At 34.6% G+C, this 25,259-nt stretch overlaps 1 protein-coding gene across 3 annotated transcripts in view; it reads left to right on the plus strand.

Moving 5' to 3' along the window:
- Window positions 1–11,380, plus strand: part of LOC123685865 (hemicentin-1-like) — a 318,649-nt gene extending 307,269 nt beyond the window's left edge. For 2 of the 3 annotated variants that reach the window (XM_045625726.1, XM_045625723.1), the window contains one exon: window positions 9,287–11,380. In XM_045625726.1, the coding sequence (XP_045481682.1) occupies window positions 9,287–9,444 (158 nt within the window). In that variant the 3' untranslated portion in view covers window positions 9,445–11,380. The remainder of the gene's footprint in view (window positions 1–9,286) is intronic. The other variant, XM_045625724.1, reaches the window with a different exon arrangement.
- The last annotated feature ends 13,879 nt before the right edge of the window (window positions 11,381–25,259 follow it).

Raw genomic sequence — 25,259 nt, forward strand, 5'->3', positions numbered from 1 at the left:
TCCACTCTCTTTGGATTGGGATTGTTACTAGACATCAGACATTTCGGTCCCTTAACCAACCTCCTATACCTTTCCTTAACATCTGCTGGTCTGCGTCGAAATCTAATGGCAAGTTTCTCCCATGGGCTCATGAAAGTCTCTATGTCACCCCACAGCCTTATCATCTTGTCCTCCAACTTGGACCAGTATCCCAACTTGAATGGAAAATATCGAACATGATTCTCGAACCGCCTCTTCAAAATTTTCTTCGACCTAGTTCTCAGGAAACACTTTTCGACATAGTCGAAATCACCACCGGATAATGAATAGTTCACCCAAAGGTATACGTCTTCGTATTCGGAAAAATGTCGGCTTCTCATTTTACAGGCTAATGGTTCAAAGAAGACTAGCGTTCAAATGTGATTTTATGAATAAGTGCGTGCAATAATATAGCAATTCACCTGATATCTAAGCCATTCAATTCTTCAATCGAGTCTTTGATAACTTTTCAATGAATACATGTAATCTGCGTATTACAAAGGTAATCACAATTATTTTGTCTTCAATCGAATTGATAATGATATAATAGAAACATTTCTTCGAACGAATGTTCACTATCAGTGCATGGAAATCAAGAAATCGACATCTTTATTGAATTCTTTCAACAACCTTCATTCAAAATTCTGAAAAACCGAATAGAATTCCAGATTGTTGCTTTTCAAACCCCTATTATAATAACTTTTTATGATCTACACTGGATTAGTCCCATGAAAGAATATATGTAAAGGCTGTTTTTCTTAGTGCTATAGAACTTTAAATTGCAATAAAACAACGATGGATTATTCGATTGACATGAATTTTATTTATCCGCAAGATAATCTTGTGGCATTACATTTTGAATATGATTTCTGGCATATGACCGCCATGGCTGGCTCGGATGTAGTCCAATCTGGACGTCCAATTTTCGATGACTTTTTCCAACATTTGTGCGAATGTTCTCTTCCAAATGGTCAAGGGTTTGTGGCTTATCCTCATAGACCAATGACTTTACATAGTCCCACAAGAAAGTAGTCTAGCGGTGTTAAATCACAAGATCTTGGAGGCCAATTCACAGGTCCAAAACGTGAAATTAGGCGGTCACCAAACGTGTCTTTCAATAAATCGATTGTGGCAGGAGCTGTGTGACATGTTGCGCCGTCTTGTTGGAACCACAGCTCCTGGACATCATGGTTGTTCAATTCAGGAATTAAAAAGTTAGTAATCATGGCTCTATACCGATCACCATTGACTGTAACGTTCTGGCCATCATCGTTTTTGAAGAAGTACGGATCAATGTTTCCACCAGCCCATGAAGCGCACCAAACAGTCAGTTTTTCTGGATATAACGGTGTTTCGACATACATTTGAGGATAAGCTTCACTCCAAATGCGGCTGTTTTGTTTGTTGACGTAGCCATTCAACCAGAAGTAAGCTTCATCGCTAAACAAAATAAATTGGACGTAGTGCGCGATACGTATTCCGCACAGAACCATTATTTTCGAAATAAAATTGCACTATTTGCAAGCGTTGTTCAGGCGTGAGTATATTCAGGATGATTTTCCATACCAAACTGAGAATAAATCACTTGACAGCTATTAAATCGGTCGCCATCTTGAACAGTAATGCCAACTTAAAGTTATATACCTCGAAAAAAAACACCCGTTATATTCACCACTCTGATTCCATTACAATCGACATTTCCTAGCAAAGCTTATCTCAATAAATGTTTTCTGAACTGAAAATTCCACAGGTTTCTGGTATTCTTTCATTCAGTTACTTTTTCCGGCAATTAAAAAGTTCAGTCTTCAGAAAAGAAGAGCCTCTATTCTGGACAGTAGAATAGAATTGAGTGACATTAAGTAATTCAGGAATTAAATAGCCATAATTTTCATACTGAAAACTTATCGAAAACAATTTACTCAACAGTCGATACAGCAGAATTCAACAGAACATGAATAAAATGCTTGTTCAAACTAGAGCTTGAAGTAAACTCTAATGAAAAATTCAAGGTAATCATTTGAAAAAAATAACAATATCACAGCTTTGAAGTATAATATGAATATGAGATTGGGAAGCAGAAGGATATTAATAAAAATAAAGTAATATAGAGATAAATCTATGGCAGAAACGAAAACTAAATATATATTACGAAGAATAAGATTCTTCTAAACCTCTTCGAAGGATATTTTACAGGAAAAAAAACGTAAAGACCTAGATGAATTGCTGCAAGTATGAAGAAGGCTTTAGAAGATTTTAATGATGACTGACTCGACCCTGAAGTATTTTTGAGAAAATATTCACCGCAATACTTGGTGCGCATGTAGGTATAGACTTTAATTTCATATTGTTGACACTTCACAAGTGACAGGAAGATAGAATCGACCATCTCAGTAGCTTTATATGAGATTGATAAACTCAATGAGAAGCGTATCCTGGAAGATATTTCGGACGTGAATATGTGTCATCTTTTGGTAACTTACATCACTAAACAGACTAGCTTGAACATACATGGAGTGACTGGAGTTTTGTGTCTGTTGAAGTTTGATGATTAATTACTCACTTTGTCCCTAGAGAAAAGAGGTACTTATCAGAAACCAACACTGGAGCTCTTTATCATCGTTATTCTGCAGAGAAATGCGGTAATTCGCTCCCCATTTTGGCGTTTGTATGAGTAAGTGTCTACCCACATTATTTCCTTATTATCATCCCTTTAAATACACATAATGTTTCATATGATATAATCTGCAAAAAAATTCTCCCGTTCTCGTTAGAGCTTGAAATTAGATTTTGTTTTCACTGTAACAAAACATGTGGGGATTGATGTAACCTTCTAAAGGCAATCTCTCAGAATGAACTTAGGAACGTGAATTTACTGCAATGTTCATTGAAATCGAAATGTGTCATGTGATACGAACTTCATTCAAAGAATATATTATATACCTATATGAAAAAGATTGACGAATTGGTTCTTGAAATTAATCATCCAACGCCTAGGAACTTAAAAATTTTGATTGTATCATTTGCTGCAATTCATAGAGGCACTATGCTTTCTCGTCCAAAAAAAATCAGCACTCCACAGTATGTTATTTGTTGACATTAATACCTCGCGATAAATTCCAATTCACATATGCGCAACGCACGTCATATATTTTAAAAAGCTGAGATTCGTATAGGATCATTCATATTGCAACTATATGACCCATATCAAATTTTATGAACATCGTACCAGTTGATCACGAAATATTGAGGGAATTTAACGTTTCCGTATGAACAAGGCGTAACATATATCCGAAGGAGTTCAAATTCTCTCATCAGAATCATCAGTAGAAAGAAATCCTCCAAGAGCTGTCAATTTCACAATATCATGAATTCCAGATTTCATACAAAAAAAGGGCGAAGAGAATTGCGTTTTCCCATTTTTAAAATTATCTAAGTACGTTAGTTAGAATTTAGAAGGAATTGATCTCCTTGAACTTGAACTTACTTCTTATAATTAAATTTCTGAGTACTCACCGATGGGTTTATTCCTTAATGTAAAAGAGCTTTTCGTCTTCGATTCATTTTCCTAGAACTTCCTAGCAATTGACGAGACATCATGAATCTATAACAGAAAATATTAAGTATCAACACCATTTAATAATTCATAATCTCAAATGGAACTTGCATAAAATACCTTCCAAATAACTATACGGAGAAAAATCTATTGATTCACTTGAATCTCGTATTTTTGCAAGTCAGTCTCATAGACTAATAATAATTCAAGTCACCAACAATCATTGATTGGTAGTCACAGTTTTGGAATTTCTTCAATCTATGATCAAGAGTAACTAGAATAGTGAAAATTTAATACCGTGGAAAACATACAACACTGTGGTTGAATTTCTGTGATATGTCATCGAATGATTCAATTATTAAAAAGGAAGTATAAAATCATTTGTTCAGTAACCGAATCGTTTGATCGCAATAGATTTGAATAAAATGTCTGTAATTGCTGGCGTGTCCAAGTCCAAGTCCTTCTGATCTGATTGGGAGCTGTTTCAGTTATCAGCCCTGTTACATTTGATTTGATAAGGATAAGGATAAAGATCCTAGGTATTGGAATAATTTTCCGAAGTGTTGATATATTTCACCTAATTGCATTCTATTGCTACAATTATTGCATCACCTGATATACAGGGTATAGTAAGAAATATAAACTCTACTGAATTTCCCTCCATTCGTGTAATAAGCGGAAATATTATATTATTTGCGACCACGAGAGCAATTGTATTAGTTGATATACAGGATGTGATATGAAATATAGAGAGGACGTCGACAGAATTAGACTACATTTATGCATTTTACAACTAAGGTACTTTCAAGGGTACCTACTATAATATCAATAATAGTATCGTTTTCGGCCATCTCGTTACCTATACAGAGTGTGATAGGAAATATAACGGGATTTGTAAACATCAATAGATGTGAGTACATATGGAAATGGAGTGTTTTTCAGATTATGAGATTTCATGTAGTGAATATTGAGCATCATAGGCAGAAAAAAATGACATTCAAGTTGGGTAAATGAATCAGATTGCGAAATCATTTATTTAGAGCAGCAAATAACAGACACCACCTAGCTGTGATAATTTCTGATGTTCAATAGAAGTGGAACTAAAGCAGGAAGAATTTATTCCGTCGAAACGACTTCGTTAAAACTTCTTGTATGTTTTCACCAACTACAATTTACTTCAATATCTAAGTCCCGTTTCTTTAATTAACATTTCTTGTTCGTTATAATCCCTAGAAAGCAGGAGTGGCAGAAGATGATTTGTTTTTGTAATTTACACAATTATTTCAGATAGATCAAGAAGTATTGTTCTTTGAGGATTGAGTATTCATCAAAAAGCATTTGCTTGAAGAAAAAAATTAACTCGAGCGGAAAATTCTAAAGAAATTTTCTACCCTTAATCTGAATTTATTTTATTTTGGAGGTATAAAGATCAATGAGAGAAGATTTCTTGGATAATTTCAAGAAAAAAGTGCTATAAACATGGGACCGTGATACAGGGTGTGTCTTGTAGTGCTGTCTTTTGGTGATGATTATACTAGTTAATAGAATCTTTATTAATATTCGCTACGAATTGGGTAAATAAGTACCAAACGTATAATTAATTCATTTATTACATCTTACTAATTGAACCTCTATAATAATTTGGATTTTCCTGAGGATTACTAGAGATTTGTTCAACGTTCTTTGTCGAAATCAGTAGCAGATACAACGAAACTAAATAAATAAATAAATTGAAATATCTTTATGTTTATAGGTCATTTTTTTCCTATAATGATGCAAGGATTCTGTCATTTTCGTTTGTACCTCCAATTTAGGAACACCCTGTATATTCCTCAGTTCAAATGTTTGGGCTCACTGTAAATGATCTGATCCAATGATTGAGTGGTCTCCATTGATTGATTTAAAATTTATGAATTGCCCAAGCTGCACACTCTATCTATAATTTCTTTTCCTCTGTTCCTGCACTCAACTCGTAATCATTTGGCCTTACCCCTATTGAATAAAAGAAGTATCCGTCATATAAGGGTTGTTGCTGAGATGAATATAAAACCTACCATCAGAGAAACCAGGACAATAGGTGGGGATGGTTTAGGTTTGCAATATGAATTATATCGATCCTTATTTTTGCAGTCTGATGTTTTCCTATGTCTTACCGTATGTTTTATTCAAAAGTTCGTATCCATCACTCTGCAGAAACGAATAACGACCATCAGGATTACATTCGGGTGCTGAATTACAGCCAAAGGTTCTCGATGTGGAGAGTGAATCTTAATATGTCTGGCTCATGATTTGTTTGTGAGAGCAGACTGGTTTTTATGTCGGATGAAGAGCCGAAAACGAATTCCGACACTTAAAACTTCGAACAACTCGTTCATACAGAATGAACAAACTTTGAATTTCCATATTGACATTCGAAAGTGAACAGCAACATCACAATTGCTTCAATAATCGCGAAACAACAATGTATGTATATTGTACAGGTTTATATTATATTCTGAACAATAAGAGAAGGTAAACACCCTCGTACGCTTATCGAATTATGATAATTTTCAGTTCACAAGTTGAAAGTACGAATAAAATAATAAATCATTGAACTCGCCAGAGCAACAAAAATTGAGCAAAACTCAATTTCAAATATCGACAAGAAAAGACTCTCCTATGACACACAAAAACGATAATTCAGAAATAGCGAAAGAGTTGAAAACTAAAAAAGGGTAAAGATGTTAGTAGTAGGGATTCTAGACTTGGCTTGATATTCAAGATACATAGCTTGAGCACGACTTGAAATCAACTCAAATTCAAGTCAAATATGTAATAGTTTTTCGATTTCAAGTCAAGTATTCATTCATTAGGTACTTGATTTAATATTAAAAAGCTACTACTTGACTTGTGACTTAAACTTAAGTTGGCTTCAAGTCAAGTTAACTCAAGTTCAAGTCAAATATGTAATAGTTTTTCAATGTCAAGTATTTATTCATTATGTACTTGATTCAATATTAAAAAACTACTAATGTCTTGGCTTCAAGTCAAGCTCAAGTCAAGTATCATGAATATCAAATCAAGTAGCTTGAATATCAAGCCAAGCCCTAGATGTATCAATTAGTAGTTAGTAGTCAAATAGATTCCCGAAATCTCAAAAACGTCGTAGGTCATGTTCTTCGAAGTCCCACACCTTTCATAAGGTACTTCACTAATGAGTATTTCCCCTGCTCAATAAAAAAAGACGTGCAGGGTATATAAGGCAGGGACCACTGACTTACTTTCGATTTATTCAGTTATCACGGGATGAAACATCGTAATCCGTTAATAGAGTGATGGATGAGATAGAACCCTTTGCAAAAACACAATAGGAATTATGATAAATTCAAAAGACCTTTCAAAAACTCGATAAATAAATGTGGAAATTCAAGTTCCTCATGATGAAATAACTCCTCAATAATCATCGAAATCAGAAACACGTAAATGAAATGGTATTCTCGAAACTTGAAGGACCTTGATAAATTTAGAAAAATGTTCGTTCCAGGACCACTTTCATGATACCGTGTTGATAGTAGAGGATAAATACATATGTTCCTCGTTTGTTGTAAATTATTACTGGAAAAGACATCAATTTCAATCAAGTTGAAATAACTGTTATTAACGATTTCCGAAATTCAGAAATGTGCGGTATTCTTCTCCAAACTAGTCCCAAGACAAGTGGGATTCATGCTTTCGCATTGGGGCTTGGTAAAACAACGCCTCAAACCGGAAATATGTCGAAGTCATGCAAACGAATGGGTAGTTTCTATTTGGCCTGATTGATTCGCAATCAGGGTATATACGGAAGGGCAGCCAACCACACGGCCGTGGGTGAAACTGAAACGAACTGCAGGAAATGGCCAGGATGAGGGATCGAAACAATTCAAATCAATCAATGACTAATTATAACTCATCATCCGAAAGGAAATCAGATCCAGTTCTAATAACTTTGCTCATTAAACATGACGGAATTGTGGCTATCCATGTATTTATTCTGAACGTTTTCGTTATCCCATTATCAGATTTTGAACCAGGAAGCTAATGGGACAGTCACCAACCACATTAATGATCAGATAGTTGAGGTTAGATATATGAAATCATGCACATTAAATGCAGATCAATATTGGCATTCCTTGAATAAATTTTGAGTCGCTAGTTCTCGTACATTTACATACACACATCGTCAAAAGTCTTGGCCCGCTAGGCCAAGGCTGCCCAATACGCCTAGGCATTATTGAAATTTTCTGGCATATCGTTCCATTGTTCCTGAAGGGCTAAACTCAATTCCTGAAAAATGGGTGGGTTTTGGCGATTGGGATATTGCTATCCCTAAGTAATCCCATACATGCTCAATTGGATTCATGTCTCGTGAGTTTGCTGGCCAGTTCATTCTCTGGATATTGTTCTCTTGAAGAATGTTTTGAACCCTTCTTGTGCGGTGAATTGTGGCGTTATCATCCTGATAAATGAAACTACCCCCAAATTCGTTTCGCAGATTAACAATGATTGGTTCAATGATGTTTTCCACTTATATGGCACCAGTCATTGTTAATTCAACGATAACAAGAGGGATACAGCGAACATTATACCCCCGCAGCAAATTCTTGATCCGCCTTGAAATGGCACTTCCCGGGCGAAATTGAGTATCTCTAGTCTGTCTAGACCTCTCCAAACCCTTTTTCATCGACCATCACTTTGTAAACAAAATCCTGACTCGTCCGGAAAATGTACGTTGCGCCATTGTGGCAAAAGCTGGTCTTGGTGGTGTTCTGCTCATTGCCGACGGGTAGCTCAATATCCAGGTGATAGCCGAGGTACTCTTAAAGGTCTTTTTGCCCTTAATTTCGAGAAATGAAACCTTCTCCTTAGGCAACTGGTTGAGACCATCCTTCTATAGGTCTTCAAAAAATTACTTCGAAGAGCTGTTATACATAGATACCGTTCGGTTCTTTCGGAAAAATTTGAGATATGATGGTCTTCTCTTGCAGATGGTACTCTGGGTTGACCAGGCTCCGGGCAACGTTGCCGATTTCCAGAAAAAAGGCTACTGTGCGCCTTACTGAATCCGAGGAATATTCAAACGTTGCGCAATCTGGTGGTTCGACAAAACTTCCTGATGTAGGGCTACTACTCTTGACCCTATAAAACTGAGAAATTGAATGTCTCGGCATTTTCGACGGAATATTCTCAATATTACAAATCTCGTTATTCGCTGAAAACTGATTAACCTTGAATACAACTGTTTTCCCCCAAACAAAAAACATTTATTACTGGTTTATTGTTTTCATTCAAGTGATAAGATAGTGAAGATTGACAAAAAATTGTTAGTTTACGTTCAACAAGTTGAGAATCGTTAGTGGAGGACAAAACTCTTGACGATATGTGTATATTTCAATCTGTGTATTTTGTTTAATATGTGTATATTTTCAATCTTCTTAGAATGTTTGTCGTTTCAGTTTTCCTACTATTAGCAATAGATGTGTTGAAAGTATCACATCATATTTTTCAGGGCATGCTATACACCAAGAAAATTTCATTGCAGTTTTGTATACAGAAGACTAAATCTAATATACATGCGAAATTTCGTGAAAAAATCACATGAATACCAATTTGAAGAAGTGCGCAAACTACTCAATTGAGTTTACTCATTTTTCGTCATGGTCTGATACCCTTATAAGTATTTATAATTTTTTTCAGGAGAAAGGCCAGCAGCAATGCAAACGGGTTCTGCTGGGTTATCAAACAGCTCATTGAACATTATCATCCTCATGGTTCTATCTTATATTTGCTCTTCATGGTATCTCGATATCTCCGATAGCACAAGCCTGAGTTTCCTGTCTTCAGTGGGTAGGTAGCTACCAGCAGACATGGTGAGTAGTCCACATTGCTAATTTGCAACCTGAAGAGCTTGATCAGTACTGAAGAAGATGTTTTTTGTATATAAAACTGGGGATGTATTATCTCAACGTCTTGGTAGATGACCTGTTATGTGTAAATACATTTGTTTGAAGTGTTTTGTATATGTTCGATTGCGAGGAAATGTAAGATGTGTGATATGTAGGAGAATAAGAACTGTTGCATATGTCAGGGGCAATAAGATTTGAAAGTTGAAATGTCAATTTTGTAAAGAGTTTATTTTAAAAGTGTTAGGCGATCATTTGTGAAGAATTGAGAAGATACAATGGAAGTATATTTATTGTTAATTGTTAGTCATATATAGAACACTTCGATCATCGATATACGTTGATCACATTAAACTCACGAACTTATAAGTGTAAATATCCATTGGTAATCTAATATTAGCTACACTTCAATCATATGAATTCATAAGTTGTTTGATTAAATGTAGAATTCACTTGAAATGAAATGATAACTATCATTACCGAATTAACCTGTCTCCTTAGAAGTGAATAATATTTCCATTCACAAATCACAATCTTTCCTATGTTCCCTAAAACTGTCAAGGTTCATACTCGATTTGGTTGAAGTTGTCATAAGAAACGGACGTTTTTTTCTCGACGATTGAATTTGTAATAGGTACTTATTGTTAACTTTTTACGTGAAAGTTTTTCACCTGTTCAGATTTAAACTGTAGTTATATTGTGGAGTAATATCGCAATTGTTCTAATGATGAACAAGTCTGAAAAGCATAACGTTCTGGTTCAATAGGGGTCAATTCCATCGTTTGTTAGCGAACCAACCAGGCCTATAGTCCCTTTTGACACCCTGTTCCCTTTTGTTGGAAACGAAAATACAATATGGAGTTATCTGAACACCATAAATATTCGGCTAGAAACAAATTTCGTAGAATCCGAGAGAGCGGAATATTCGCGGATGGATTTTTTGCAAAGTGTACCACTGACAGTCGCATTGGGCAACTGCACGAATTGAAAATCCCCCGAAGATTAGAACGTTAACGAAATAACATCCGTGGATTAACGTATTTCAGAATCGTTTATGTGAGATTCCGAAAAAAGTCGCTTTCCCCAAAAAACGTATAATCCGTGATTGGCAGTTGCGGTAAGAAGTAGCGAAAGGAATTACAAGCCAAAGAAAGGAGCGAATCCTGATACTGGTAGATTTGGCGATACCGCAAATATAGCGCTCGTTGAATCACACCGAATTGGAACTGACACTTAGGGGAAACCTTCATAGTGTCATCCAGAGTGAGACAGTTTGGCAATGCGGGCACATGAAACTTTCAGAAATGTATGTTGGATTATCGATTATCGTAAACATCCCTTGATATGGATTCCTAGAAGTTCATCAAAAAGAGGGAGTATTCTAAATATTAGCAGAAATAAAGGAATGCCGGTTCTTGAAATTGTAACCACACTTTAATGGTTGAGACTGTTAAGTTTTGGAAGAATTACTGGGGGAGACTATCTTTTCACAGACATTGTTGTGATAAAAATCCATATATTTGAAAACTATTGAAAACAGTTTGTGCAATTGTCCAGTGCATTATTTCTTCAATTACTTAGTATAGATAATTAATTGAAATTGACACTTGAGGAAAACCTTCATAGTGGAACAGTCATCCAGAGTGAGACAGTTTGGCAATGCGGGCACATGAAACTGTCAGAAATAATTCCTAGATTCCTAGAAAAAGGAGGAATATTCTAAATATTACCAGAAAAAAGTACTGCCCTTTCTTGAGATTGTAACCATACTCTAATGGTTTACACTTTCTTTATTGCATTTCCGGATGAGACTTCTATTTCACAGACATTGTTGTAATAAAATTCCATAGATTTGAAAACTGTTGAAAACAGGATGTGCGATTGTTCAGTGTGAGTATGTATGTGTATGTAGTTTCTTGCCCTTCGAAAGTAATGCGAGATTCATTTTTTCCCATGATTCCTGGGACCATGCAAACCGAATTAAGATAAATTTCAAAGCCAAAAATTTTCCAAAAATCATGATAATCGAATATAATAATATATAATACGCAATAATCGATCGAACACAGAAAGGGAGACAATGGTGATATCCAGTTCAAATCATGGCTTATATAAGCGTTCGAAGGGACACACAATGGGGAACATCACAGATCAGGAAATTAATTACAACAAGTGAACAATTACGAAGTCAATGCTTGCATAAAGGAAGCGCATTGTCTCAAGCTATGCGAATTGTTCCTTGAACAATGCGATATAGTTCGCTATAAAGTAATTGAACTCGATATACATTACCGTTGTACGGTCAAATGGAATTTTACGATAATATTAGTATTGAATTAATAATCGAATAGGCAAGAAACTTTTCCGGACTTTATACCGTGAGGAAAAGGTCCTTTACTGGTACTTGAGAAACAAGACCCCAAATACTGTTAATCGACACTTTAACTTTAGAATAAATCTCACGCGATGATGCGAAATGATACAGCTATCGCCATCTGACAGACAACTGGATAAGCAAAGCGGGAAATAGAACGGCCATAAATAAACCTTTAATTCCATCGTGTAGTAACATTGAAGAATCTCGCAGTCGTTGTTTCTCATTTTTCATTCGATTTCATCTGCTTTTTCGCCATTGTTTTTTCTCGTTCTCCTGGTATAATCTATTTCCAACATAAGGTCCTATGGGAATAACATTATTTGCTACTATTCATCTGAAGGAATGTGCAGCAACCTCCCAAGTATTTCCTGCCAAATCAAACAATTTGTCTTTTCTTTCGTCATATTGATGAACATGTGTATCATTCATCAATTGGAACGTATAAAAGAGAACATCGATCAATAGAGACAGAAAATATAAGGGCAATACACAATCGAATGGACAAACAAAACGACATCTATTTCCTATTAACTTGATTGAACTGCTGAGGAGGAAATGGAAGAAGTAGAGAATTCAACAAATAAACCCCTAACATGCCAGGAAGTTTTGCTTAAAATCAAAACGCAATGCATACCGAGTGGCCTACATAAGATAATCTTGCCTAATTAGTTGTCCTGAAAACACCAAGACAACCAAATTTTGATTAAGTACGATCATCCCCTGATGTGGCATCCTTGAAAAAATTGAATAACTGAAAAACAATTTTGAGGGTTTGGTAGTCCTAATTATGAATATGCAAAACAATTTCTGGTAGGCCTTAGTTCAGCTGTAAAAATCTGTTTAATTCAGGATGAAATTTGAAATTCTGGAGATTCTAGAGAATATGTTCGAAAAGAATACGTTTGGTTTTCTGCCACACTGTCTAGCCCAGTGCTTGACTTCCTAAGTGATCATTTCCCAGAAAATTCGATTGGAAGGAGAGGTTCTACTTAATAGCCTGCAAAATCTTCTGATTCTTTACCTTGGAAATTTGTTTCTCCCTAAGAAATCTTCTCCAGGAATGTAAAAATAGAGTGTAAAACAAAGACAATATCACTGTTTAGAAATGAACTGACAATTTGATCATCTGATTAATTAGAATTTGTGTACAGACACTTACTGCTTTCCAACTATCACTTCCAACGAATTTTTTATACTGAAACAAACACCAAACGAAAATATTCAACATGTTCATGAACAGAATTGCAGAACCTTCAAAATTATTTGTCACCTGGCCCATGTTTTCTCTTAAGATTCTAGAGGAGTGCATACTATAAAATATTTTGTGAAAAATATCCTGGTATAATTTGTCTGTTATATAAGAAAAGTACTTCTGAGGAGTGGTCTCGTCATCAATTACCTAAACGTCATGGAAAGTATGCCATGATAGATCGCGCGATTTCATACAGCACACTTTATTCCAATGAAATCGACAATGGAATTGGGAGTGACAGATATTCGAATCGGCCGTTTGAACTCAATTATCTATTTCATTTCAGCCAGAACATTTATCAGCCGAGCGTCTGAAAAGATGAACAGACATATTGATCCAGAATGTATCGCGATCAGATTGATTTACAAGACTACGAAGGAATAAATTGAATTTTTGATCAGCTCACAGCGGTAGAGCGAGTTTAGTGGATTATCATTCGTTTCAATTATTGAGCAGTGGATCACGGAATAATAGAAAATTATTATGATGGCAAAACTTTTTCGATATAATTCAACTTCAACAGTTTTGCCTAATTATTCTAATACTTTCTTGAAGCCGAAAATCTTTAGTGCTGCATGGTCGGTGAGAGATAGTGTGTAGTTATTCAGAATATAGATAGCAGAATCAACAATATAGTGGCATCAATTATTAATCTGGACTAAGTCCTCTGTCACGATGTATGCTCAAATTGAACCAAATCGATATGAAACCATAGGACAGTATGTCATATTTTTCTTGTCAATGTTTAATGTGTCTTCAAAATGGCTAAATAATAAATGTTTCATAGAATTATCCGTTGAAAAAACACAAAATGTGTTTTATGTATGAAATGTATTTCATGTCACTATCCGGATACCTGTATTTCTTTTATGGACGTTTTATGTATGTCAAATGATATGTGTATTGGAAAAATGAAATGTACTTATACGTAGATTGATATACTTTGATTTTATTCACTATCCACACAGAAATCGGATGCCTTGAGACAATTCTTGTATGAAACTCAATGAAAGAATTGAAATACGGATTTTTTGAGGCAACTTGGATATATTGGGTAACTGTATAATCAGCTGTTAAAAGCAGCTGAGAAAATTGGATGTAAATGTTTGTACATAACCTCAAACTATTTTCATTAGTCGATTCATTGTTGCTGATGCACTGGACAAAAAGCATTTTTCTGTCAAAATGAACAGTCAAATGCAAAAATGTCCAAGCATAAATCTTCATTGGTCGAAAATTGAAATGATTTTATGAGAATTCATGAAATGAACATTTAAAGTGGAGGATTTAGCGAGCTGAACATATTTTAGACATCTCACTGTAAAACCAGCTTGATGTTTATGCATGCTTCGAAAATATGTTTTTTCTCACTAGCTATTGATGATTTCAGTTGATTAGACTCAGCGCAATCGTTACCTAAAATATTGGTATCTATTATGATGAAAATAGATTCGAAAAAAATTAATATATAAGATTGTACCAACAAATATGTTTGGTTATAAGATTCATAGTTGTTTTATGTGGAACACCTAAAAATTACACTTTAGCGTGTTATTTGTATTACTGTAATGATTAATTGGGAAATAAATATTGTTATTTACAATAACTGACTTTCCATAACCATGTACACAACTTAAATTTTCTCAATAAAATATATATTTCACCCCTAGTGTTAGTTATCTAATATACAAGCGAATTTTTGTAGTTGAGTATTTCCCCTTAAAGCTAGGGGCACGACTAATTTCTTCAGATCCAAAAAATCAATATAGATTCTCATCTTGTCCCAAGCAAATAGTCAGATAGACTGACAGAAGTAGGTACATATAAGATTCAATGTACTATTTCAAAATTTGACATATCAATTCATATTGAAAAAGTGTATTCTACCCTATTTTCAACATACTTCTATCTTGTGCGAGTGGATGGTTATATCACCAAATAAGACCTCCGTTATGGTTAAAAATGGAAAGACGTATTCAGTTGAAAACATTTCAGGAGAATAAAGCCTACTCTGACTAGGTCGGCAAATTGGATACTCTTCCTTACCTCTGCTGTCAGCTGTCACGGGTAAAGAGTTCTCACTATAGGGAGTGACGATAATGAAGGAGAAAAAAAATATAGTCGTGACATTTCTCGGAGAACACAGTTCAAATAACGCTCTACAAGAACGAACGATATTTTTTTAAAAAATGCGTGGTTTTCTATAACAAAACTATTTCTTTTTATGTTCATATACATTGAAACAGAAAATCATTCTGATACAGAATGCATGTTCTACGAATATTCCAATCCAATCCAAAAAAAGAATTTATTTATAAGCCCTCAAAATTTATGCGAAAATATTCTTGAATTGAAGTTTGAACCAAAAGGATTTGAACTCATTATAAATTTCATTCAATTTCAATTTTCATTTTGGCCAACACAGTCATCTTTATTTAAGATTCAAATTCATGACATTTAATTTTCTTCACCTACTGCACTTCAAAGTAAGGAAACTGCAGACCTTATCTGATGAGTAAGATTTTAAATGGTGAATTTTCAACTAAAGAACGCCAGGTTATTTGATGTTTTGTTCGAAACTCCTCGATTATGGATTGGTTTATTTATTTAGGTTCTGATCAGAAATACAGGTGGAAATAATAAACAAAGTTGTCAAACATAAAGCTTTTTCGGACAAGTGCAATTTTCAGACCAAAGGAAAGGCAATTACTGTAATTCTCAACGGTTACTGAAACAATGTTTTGTTATCGATGTTGTCCTTTCCAGCTGAATACAGCCGGATGTCCGCAAAACTACAGGGCATATATTACGAATGACGCAGACATTTGGAACTGAATGTATTTCGATAATTAATACATAACTTATTTGGTGGCAGAATCACGGTACATTTGTTGGTCTGGATGATGAATGCCATGAATGATGTAAAAGCTTTTCAGGCAATTTTGAAATGTTTGGTATGCTTTGATATTGGTCAGACTAATATTTTTCTCGTTACCATATCACTATAACGGAGATATTTGCATGAAATTCTATTCGAAATTGCTGACGCATATTGGCAGAAGGGATAGGGGCCCACTGAAATATGGCATGAGCTAAAAAATGTGAATTCAACGTAAACTATTAGGCCAATTGAAAAGTCCCCGGTCTGATGCACAGATGGCGGTGCTAGTATTAAATCCATATGATTTTCAGTTAGTTAGTTAGTTAGTAGCAACCTTTAAACGATACGTGTCAAAATTTGACAGCAGTCCGACCATTAGTTTGTGAGATATTGCGTTGAGAGTGTAGCTACTTTTGTTATTTGAAAAAAGATGGAAAGAAATTATTTCTTGGCTTGATGAAGAGTTTCCGGGGTCTGAACCAGGAAAATCAACCATCATTGATTGGTATGCTAAGTTTAAACGAGGTGAAATGAGCATCGAAGGCGGCGAACACAATGGACGCCCAAAAGAAGCTGTCAACGACGAAAAAATCAAAAAAGTTCACAAAACAATTTTGATTGACAGTAGAGTGGAGTTGATGGACATAGCACATATTGTGAAGATATCATCCGAACGTGTATATCATATCATTCACGAATATGATCATATCATATTCATTGATTACCTCCAACAAGGCCAGATCATCAACAGCGATTATTATATAGCGTTATTGGATCGTTCAAAGGATGAAATCGTTAAAAATGGCCCCATTTGAAAAAAAAAGGTGCTGTTTTATCAAAACAATGCGCCATGTCACAAATCAATGAAAACAATGGCAAAATTGCATGAATTGGGCTTCGAATTGCTTCAGAGGCCACCGTATTCGCCAGATCTGGCCCCCAGTGCCTTTTTCCAGTACCCAGACCTCAAAAGAATGCTCGCTGAAAAGAAATCAAGCGTCACTGAAGAAGTAATTGCCGAAACTGAGACCTATTTTGAAGCGAAAGACTACAAAAATGGTATCGAAAAGTTGGAAAATCGCTCTAATCGCTGTATCGCAACTACGTTGAATAATAAAATGGAATTTTGACAAAAAAATGTGTTTTACTATGGTAGACCGGAGACTTTTTAATTGGCCTGTTAGATGGACCTAGAAATCTTAACCTTCCTTGAAAAATCCTAGCCCCCCCTATTTTAACAGCTGACGTCGCCACTGCATATTGAAGGCTTCTTTAGAACGTAATTTGTAGTGTACCTTCAAAAGGCAGTTTAATTTGGCTGCTTCAATGCATAAACGAGCTTTTTTCTATGCAGTCTTACAGTCGGATATTTTTACTTTGAATTGAAACTTGGTTTATTAATAATGTCAAAATGAGTCAAAGGGTTGTTTGTCGAGTTCTACAAAAATTCATTTTTAAGCTCCGCCAGTCTCATTCAACTTCTTGTAGAAGGGATTCATCACAGAAATGACACTGCGAGGGTGTTTGAACAAAGTGCTACTCGAATTGATTGAATTCTACTGCCCCTGGCTACGCCCAGGGCCCTACGTGAAGTTATTCAATTTTCAACGATGAAAAAGTCATTTCCTAATGGAAATATCGGAAGTTTATGAATTCTCATGAAGTTCAAGCAGTTTCGGAACTAAAAATTCACCGAGGTATTATAATTATGGCGTTATAGTTTAAGGGTGGTAACACTGTTTGAACTCCATTAAAACTTTACTCCCATACAGAGGGGGGCATGGATGATTTATTCTATTTTGAACCACATTTATTCCAGCCACATGTTTTATGCACCTGCGAATGTTGCCGGCTCTTGCCGTATCCGATTGAACACGTGAGAAAATTTTGACATCGTCTCGAATACAATTTTCTTCGATTTATACCCGGATTTGAACCTTCGTCTACCTAATTCGATCGCATAAGACGTAGATCCGAAGTGCCAGGTCTGTAGGATGGAATATCATCCATTTCAAAACTGTATATTTTAGAGCTTTCAATAACAACTGTTGGTTTTTCAAGAGCTTTCGGGATATCCACGTTTAGACAGTGTATTTCACCTATAAATGGGAAATAAAGCAAATATTGCGCTATATTTTAGGTCTACTAAAATCCAAAAAATTTCAATTTGAATTATTGATATATTTTTCATGTAGAACTACTTTTAGAACACATTTTTTCGTGAAAAAAATAAGAAAATCGACAATTTTCTGCTGAAAATTTCAAGCTCACTAGCTCAGGATGAAATTAATTAACCACTCCACTAAATTGAGGATAACTCTTGAAGAACTAGTGAGTATAACCAAAAAATAAACATTTTGTGCCAAATGTCCCGAATGCATCCTAAAATTTTATCTTAGACATAAAAGTACGGAGAACAAAACGACTCGAAACACTGCAGAAAAAAATATGTAATTCATTCATTCCTTCATGAAAAAAAAAGAAACAGCACTGTCTTGAGCTTTTGAGCGCTCGTTCATTCTTCCATCAATTGCAACCTTGAAGACCTTAGAACTGTGCTTTCATCTTATTTCTTTGATATTCTGTTCAAACATTTTCTATGGTTCCGACGACGCTATTATCACAAAATTTAAATCGTCTTCCTACATCTGAATGCAAAATTTAATATACCTACCCACATCAAAACTAATCATGAGAGGATTATTTCACCCTAATGAAAAAAAAAATTAAATTAACTCAGGACTCAGGAACCTATGCTCATAACCTCAGAGGTCTGGAGATAATTTTGTCTCTACAAAATTGGTCCAGTTATAGCTTCAAGTATGTATGTTGAAGAAATTTAAATATAAAACATTAATTCACTCACCCTTAGTCTTCAATATTCTACCGGCATAGACAATGTATTCACGAAATATATCTCTAAAACTCAAATTTTCACCTGTCTCGATCAGATCACAACTTGCACAGAAAAGAAAAATCATAGATTTGTCGCGAAACAAGAACACAAAAAAATTAATAATGGCCAATTCCTTCTTGTCAATTTCATTGATGAAAAAACTGATGTAAAGCGATGAGATTACTGAAATATTCCTAGTTAGGTAATTGAATGATTTTCGAACAATTAAATCAAATTAAATTCTATAGGTTCGTGTTTTTTTCTTCATATTCCACCATTAAAAGTAGATAATTCCACCTTGAAGAACACTCAGAATATATACATGAATTGACTACAGGTAAAAATATATGAAATTGATACAGAACCATCTAACCCTCAACTTGGAAGTCTGGAGAAAATTATTTTTCTAATTTCACTAGGGAATAGCTTCAGAGATATGTAAATATGATTCACTCACGTAAGTCTTTAATATTCTATCGGCATGGGCAATTTATTTCAGAAATATAATTCTAAAATTCAAATGTTCACTTCTCTTAATTATATGACATTCTGCACAGACAAGAAGAATCATAGATACGTCCTGGAAACACGCACAGAAGAGATCCTAGGATCTGTAATCACGAAATATTGGGTAGGCATTTCTTTTCTGATATTTTCCAGAATTTTCTATGATTCTGATAAATTAATCACTGATCAGCTTGAAATTGTTATGTCATATCAACAATCAGATCATCAACTCCGTAGGTTTTGTGGCAAAATTAATATTTTTTTCCATATTCTTCTTGAATTTCCAATTGTTATGCGGTTACGCGATCCACATAAAATATTTCATGATGCTTATTGAAAATATCAAATGCAAATTTTTATCTCGATGGTATATTCAGACGAGATATTTTCAGAGTTTAACCTTATCGCCTCTGTGTAAATTTGCATTTTCATGTGTTACCATCCACCCTAAGGAAAACTGTTACATTTTGTTTCTAACTGACGATCTTATAAGAGAAAAGAGGTAACCCTCGTTCGAATGTCTGCTTCCTTGCAGATTTCCACTCGATTTTCCCTAACACACATTGTTATTATACGATAATGACAGCACTTGAACTCGACCTCCTATTCATATCAATATAATTAATGCCTCAAATATCCGTTATTGGGCGTGGAGTACATTAGGCCTGTAATAAATGACAAGAACTAAATCTTGGAGTTTTGCAGATTTATCAGATAAATTTCCTGTTGGCAAAGCTTGGTCGAGCAGCTGAGTTTATGGACCAAATATCAATCATCTACGTCGATGCTCCATTGTTCTTGTATTATGATCCTGATTTATAGTAACAGGAAATGCATTGGAAATACCGTCACTATGGAATATTGCTTTGCCTCATACCTGCTTCATTTGGAAAGCCATCAATGAACTTCATAGAATATGTACAGGGTGGTTCATGTAAGCGGGTCACTGGATTTTGCGACATATCTTCCAAGCAAAATTGGAAAGTGACCCATCAATATAATAGTATTTTAGATGGGCTATCCAAATATATTATTGGAAAAACTATCGAACCAAGACATGGAAATGAAATAGATGTATTTCTCTATCAGCGTGTACATATAATCTAATTTGAAAAGAAAAACAGACTGGTTTTAAAAATTATCTTTAATCAGATTTCGATTTTGGCAAAATACTTATACCATCATCAGGCTGTCACTGATGAAACACAGCAACAAGCTACAAATTACAAAATGCAATACAAAAATGCAAGTATTCTCAATCAATAAATCCAAATTTTCACTAGTCAAAGATATAAACTGAATGCAAGATAGATTTCATCAATTTTGTTGGTTTCCACAGGAAAATTGCGCTTTTCTATGTATAGGGACTGAAATAAAAACAAATAGAATCAAAGAATCCGTTTAGATACGCCTGCACATAAAGTGACAAATGATCAATAGTGGATTTTCGAAGATTTTGTGAGAATTAGCTTGAAGGCCTCCACAAGGTAAGTAGAAGGGTTTCTTGAAGAATAAAAAACGAGGATAATACCAGGTGTCCCAAGTTATCGTATACAGACAGTATTTAGCTCATTTGAGAGGATAATAAAAAATAAAAAAATTGCTTTGAATAACATCAAAGTAACTTCCCAATGATATATAAAAAAGGTTCGTACATTTGACATACCTGTGGTAGCTACCCCTCACTTTTCATTTTCAAATGGCACCCTTCGAATATTGTCAGTGAAAATTGCTTGTTATTCTATTTAGAAAACAACGATAACACATATTTGGTATTCTTTCAGTAATTAACAAACAACATTAATATTTTATGACTGCTTTTACGTTTTTCAACTATCCTTATAAAAATGAAATGCCTCCACCCAACAATTTCGATATATGAGAAGTAGATGAAGTTTTTGTTTCAAAAAACCGATGTTGTTTATAACGAAAAACTTGCTTTAAATGTTTCTTCGTTCTTTGAATTGCATAGTAGATATTTTGGTTGTAATTCATACTTCACAAAATTTTAATGTTTTTGTTGTTATTAATAAAAACATACCAAGTATGTGCTATCGTTGTATTCCAAAAAGAATGACACACAATTTCACTGATAATATACAGGGGGTGTCATTTGAAAATGAAAAGTGAGGCATAGCTGCCACAGGTGCTTTGATGTTATACAAAGCAATTTTTTTATTCTTTTATTTTCTTGTGAAATAAGCTAGATACTGCCTGTATATAATTACTTGTGACACCCGGTATGGTCCGTATCATTGTAAAATTTCATCAATACGGGTCGATTCAGCGAAACATCCAGGTGATAAATCTCTATAAGAAGAGGAAGGAATTTGTTACGGAAATGACCTTTATGTAAGCCAAATGTGTGCCTTCAACGTTGAAAGTAACGATAATATTTCACTCGTATAAACACCTCTATCGATAAAAAGTCACTGTTCCCTCCTCTTATCTGTAGCCATTAATATTGGGATCACAAAATTTACACAGTCTCCCCATAATCTTTCTATCAATTACTAACTTAACAGTTTGTGGATTTTTGGCGGAAGCATTTCTATTGGCCGGCAAAACCTGGGTCCTGGGATTTTCTTAGGAAATCGAAATTCACAGATATGGTTTCCATGGAAAGGGAATGGCTTCAAGATGACTCCCTATAACGGGTAGTCAAGTTTTTCGGCATCCAAATATCTCGGCTAACTTCCTTAATGGGCGAAATCCATTTGATAAACTGTTCAAAAACTCATTTGATAGAACTAACTTCATACAAACTTTCGTGAATTCAGTATCATACGGAAGTTCAAATAAAAATCACGTAAAAATTCGATAGTTATTTATGAGATTTCACTTAAATTATGTATTTATAAAATAAGTTCTTAAAAAAATGAGTATTCCAGCAAATTTACTAGTTTAGTGATGTTGATAATACTATATTTGACACGATAGAATTAAAATATAGAGCAAAACTGATAAATCAGTGAAAAAAATTTGAAAATCCATCAATAAATTACTGAGAAATAGATTATTTAAATTTACGTATTTTAGCGCGGAACGTCTTTGGTCTGTGACGTCACGGCACTTGCCTGTGATCGCTACACCATAAATTACGTTTAAATACTTAGCCGCGCCAAGGCTCTCGCGCCGTTTATAGTTGTACAGTGTAGTTTTAACTCGAGTTTTGTTTTTATGTCACCATAATGGAAGAAGGCTTCGTGAAAGGATAAAGTGACAATTTGCCTAAAATAGATATGGAGTTTTTTTCTTCAAATCCATCTTATGTCAGTGCTGAAATAAAAGGAGTTAAACTTTTCAAGTAAGTATCTACTTTTGAGTTTGCTTCATCATGGTTCAACTTATAACGATGATTTATTTATAAACGTTTCATAAACAGTTTGTAGTTGAGTACTGGTTGTTGAACTCTATCAATGGCAAAACATATTTATGTGAGGAGTAAAAAGAGAAAAGAGAAAAAGTAATTTATATGTATGTATATAGTAAGTTATTTCAGCCATCGTGTAACGAACAAAACACGACACGAACGGCACAAGTGATTGTACACCAATGAATTCGTAAGCACTCTGCGAATACCAGTCGTCTAGTGTGTGACGTCACGACACTACACGTACTATGAAATTATTCTTCCAAGCGCAACTTCAAAGTCCCATAACTTTTTCATTTCTAGAAATATTTCAATGATTCTTCCACATTTTTGTTTCATTTTACTTAAATTTTTAGAATTAATCCTTAACAAAAAAATGAAAACTAGTCCATTAACACTCTACTCAAGAAGTCCCAGACCTAACTTGTATAAACAATTTTTTTTTAAATCGACTTTATTGGTCCACATAGTCGCACTCAAGGATGCATATACTCCAATGCTCTAAGATTTTTTCTGTAGTTGAACTCGTCTTTGTTTTCGAAATAGGCTTCGGCAATCATTCCATTCATTCTTAGAGTCAAATTTATTTTCCTGGGCCACCTTTCAACCGTTGTTCGAATAACGCTCATCAAACGATTGATTTGCTTGCGCAATATTTTTTTTCATCACATCAATACACCAAACTTGTTTTTATCCATTTTTCAAGCAAGTACAAATGTAGCATCACCTAACCTTCAATATCTCGATTCTGAAGATTGATACTAACAAGAAAAAAAGTGGTATAGCATTGGCTATACGATTTGTGTGCCTGATATGACGTGTTAGCTTTGTAGGAAGGACGAAGGAACGGAGAAAGATGCAAAAAGATACAAAAAAGACAAAATTTCCGTAGGGTGTCGGATTCATGTCAAAAGACAGCTTTTATTTTTTCAATTTGTAGATTTCATTAAAACGATCAAATTCATCCGAAATTTGAAACACAATGTTCTTCTTCTATGATTCGGAGTCGATATTTCAAGGCATGTGTCGAACCTACAAAAAACGAACCTCCCAAGCATGCATTTATTGTTTTATGGTTTTTCGTTCCCCATAGGAAATTGTTTCGAAAGAGTGATAAATGACATTTTGTTGAGAGTATCACGTATTTCAATGTGTTCATGACATGTCACTCTTTAGGTTGATTAACAACTGTAGTTTATTGTGTTTGTCTGGGAGGGAATTTTAGGACTAGATATTTCTAAATTAATATCAGAAAATTTTCACTTCACAGAAAATTAAGGCAAATTCTACAATACTAGAAATTGCAACGGCGGACCGTAAATACGATAATCTTAGAAGGAATATATGTATTTTAATACCCGATAGAGCTGGTTTAGATCTAAATTTACACAGGTCGAATTCAGTAATTAATGTGATTCAACAGACAGCTACTATTGGTTTTAAAAATAATTGGTAACATTCAGCGAAATATAGTAAAAAAATTCGACCAAGCGCTCAAAAACTTATTTCACGTCGATACTTATTTCATTTTTTATGTTATCCTATGAACACTGTGAATAATATCGTTCAAGAAATAATTTTCCTATGACATGAATTAACATAAATACCATTGAATACTACGAATAAATATTGCATAAAAATGAACTTCGGGGATGAACGAATCAACAGTTTTCATTAAGGTCCAATCATTGGCATACTAACACAGATATATCTCTGTAAAATGGTATTCTCCGTACCCTTTCTCGACTGAATGAAACAAAGTGAACATCTAACCGACGAAGCATCTCGAATGTTGCATTCCTCCAGTTACCAACTAGATGAAGCCCTTTCGAAGAGATAGTCGATATACCGCTTTTCGTTGCAGCCCTACCAGCTAGTTTAAGTGGACCAATCAATGGTAACAGGTTACAGGTGTAGGTGTCAACCAGAAGGCCGAAGTAGAAGTTCAGAAGATGTTGAGGTAAGAGAGGATGGCATAAAGACAAGGTCGTTGACCACAACTGATAGTCAAGGACAGGAGTGTGAGACCAAGTGAGGCAACAACACAAAAGGCAGGTCCGGCTAGTCAATGTCTCAGGAATAAAGAAAAAGAAGGGTTTGATTTTGTTGCGGGGAAGAATTCAACTGTTCGAACTCTCTAATTAAATCAAATAAAAAGCTCACTCACACAGTATTATATTTCTACAAACGGAAGCTTCTATTTTGAAACATTGAGCCTTTGCACATCAATTTTTCAATTTTTTTTTACTCCTTAAACCGTAATAATTTTCATATTAATAAAATAGAGAAAAGCACCTAATATAATTTCTCCATTTCACAATTCTTCCATTTCTTCATACATTTATGGAATAGTATAATATGAAGAAAAATCAGGATAAATTTATAAGGCAAAGAAGTAGATATGAAATCAATTAAATGTACAAATTTAAAACTGGAAATTGATTAATCAAAACCCAAAGGGAAACAGACCAACTTACAATT

This window comes from Harmonia axyridis, chromosome X (genome assembly GCF_914767665.1).
Source record: "Harmonia axyridis chromosome X, icHarAxyr1.1, whole genome shotgun sequence".
In the NCBI taxonomy this organism is placed as follows: domain Eukaryota; kingdom Metazoa; phylum Arthropoda; class Insecta; order Coleoptera; family Coccinellidae; genus Harmonia; species Harmonia axyridis.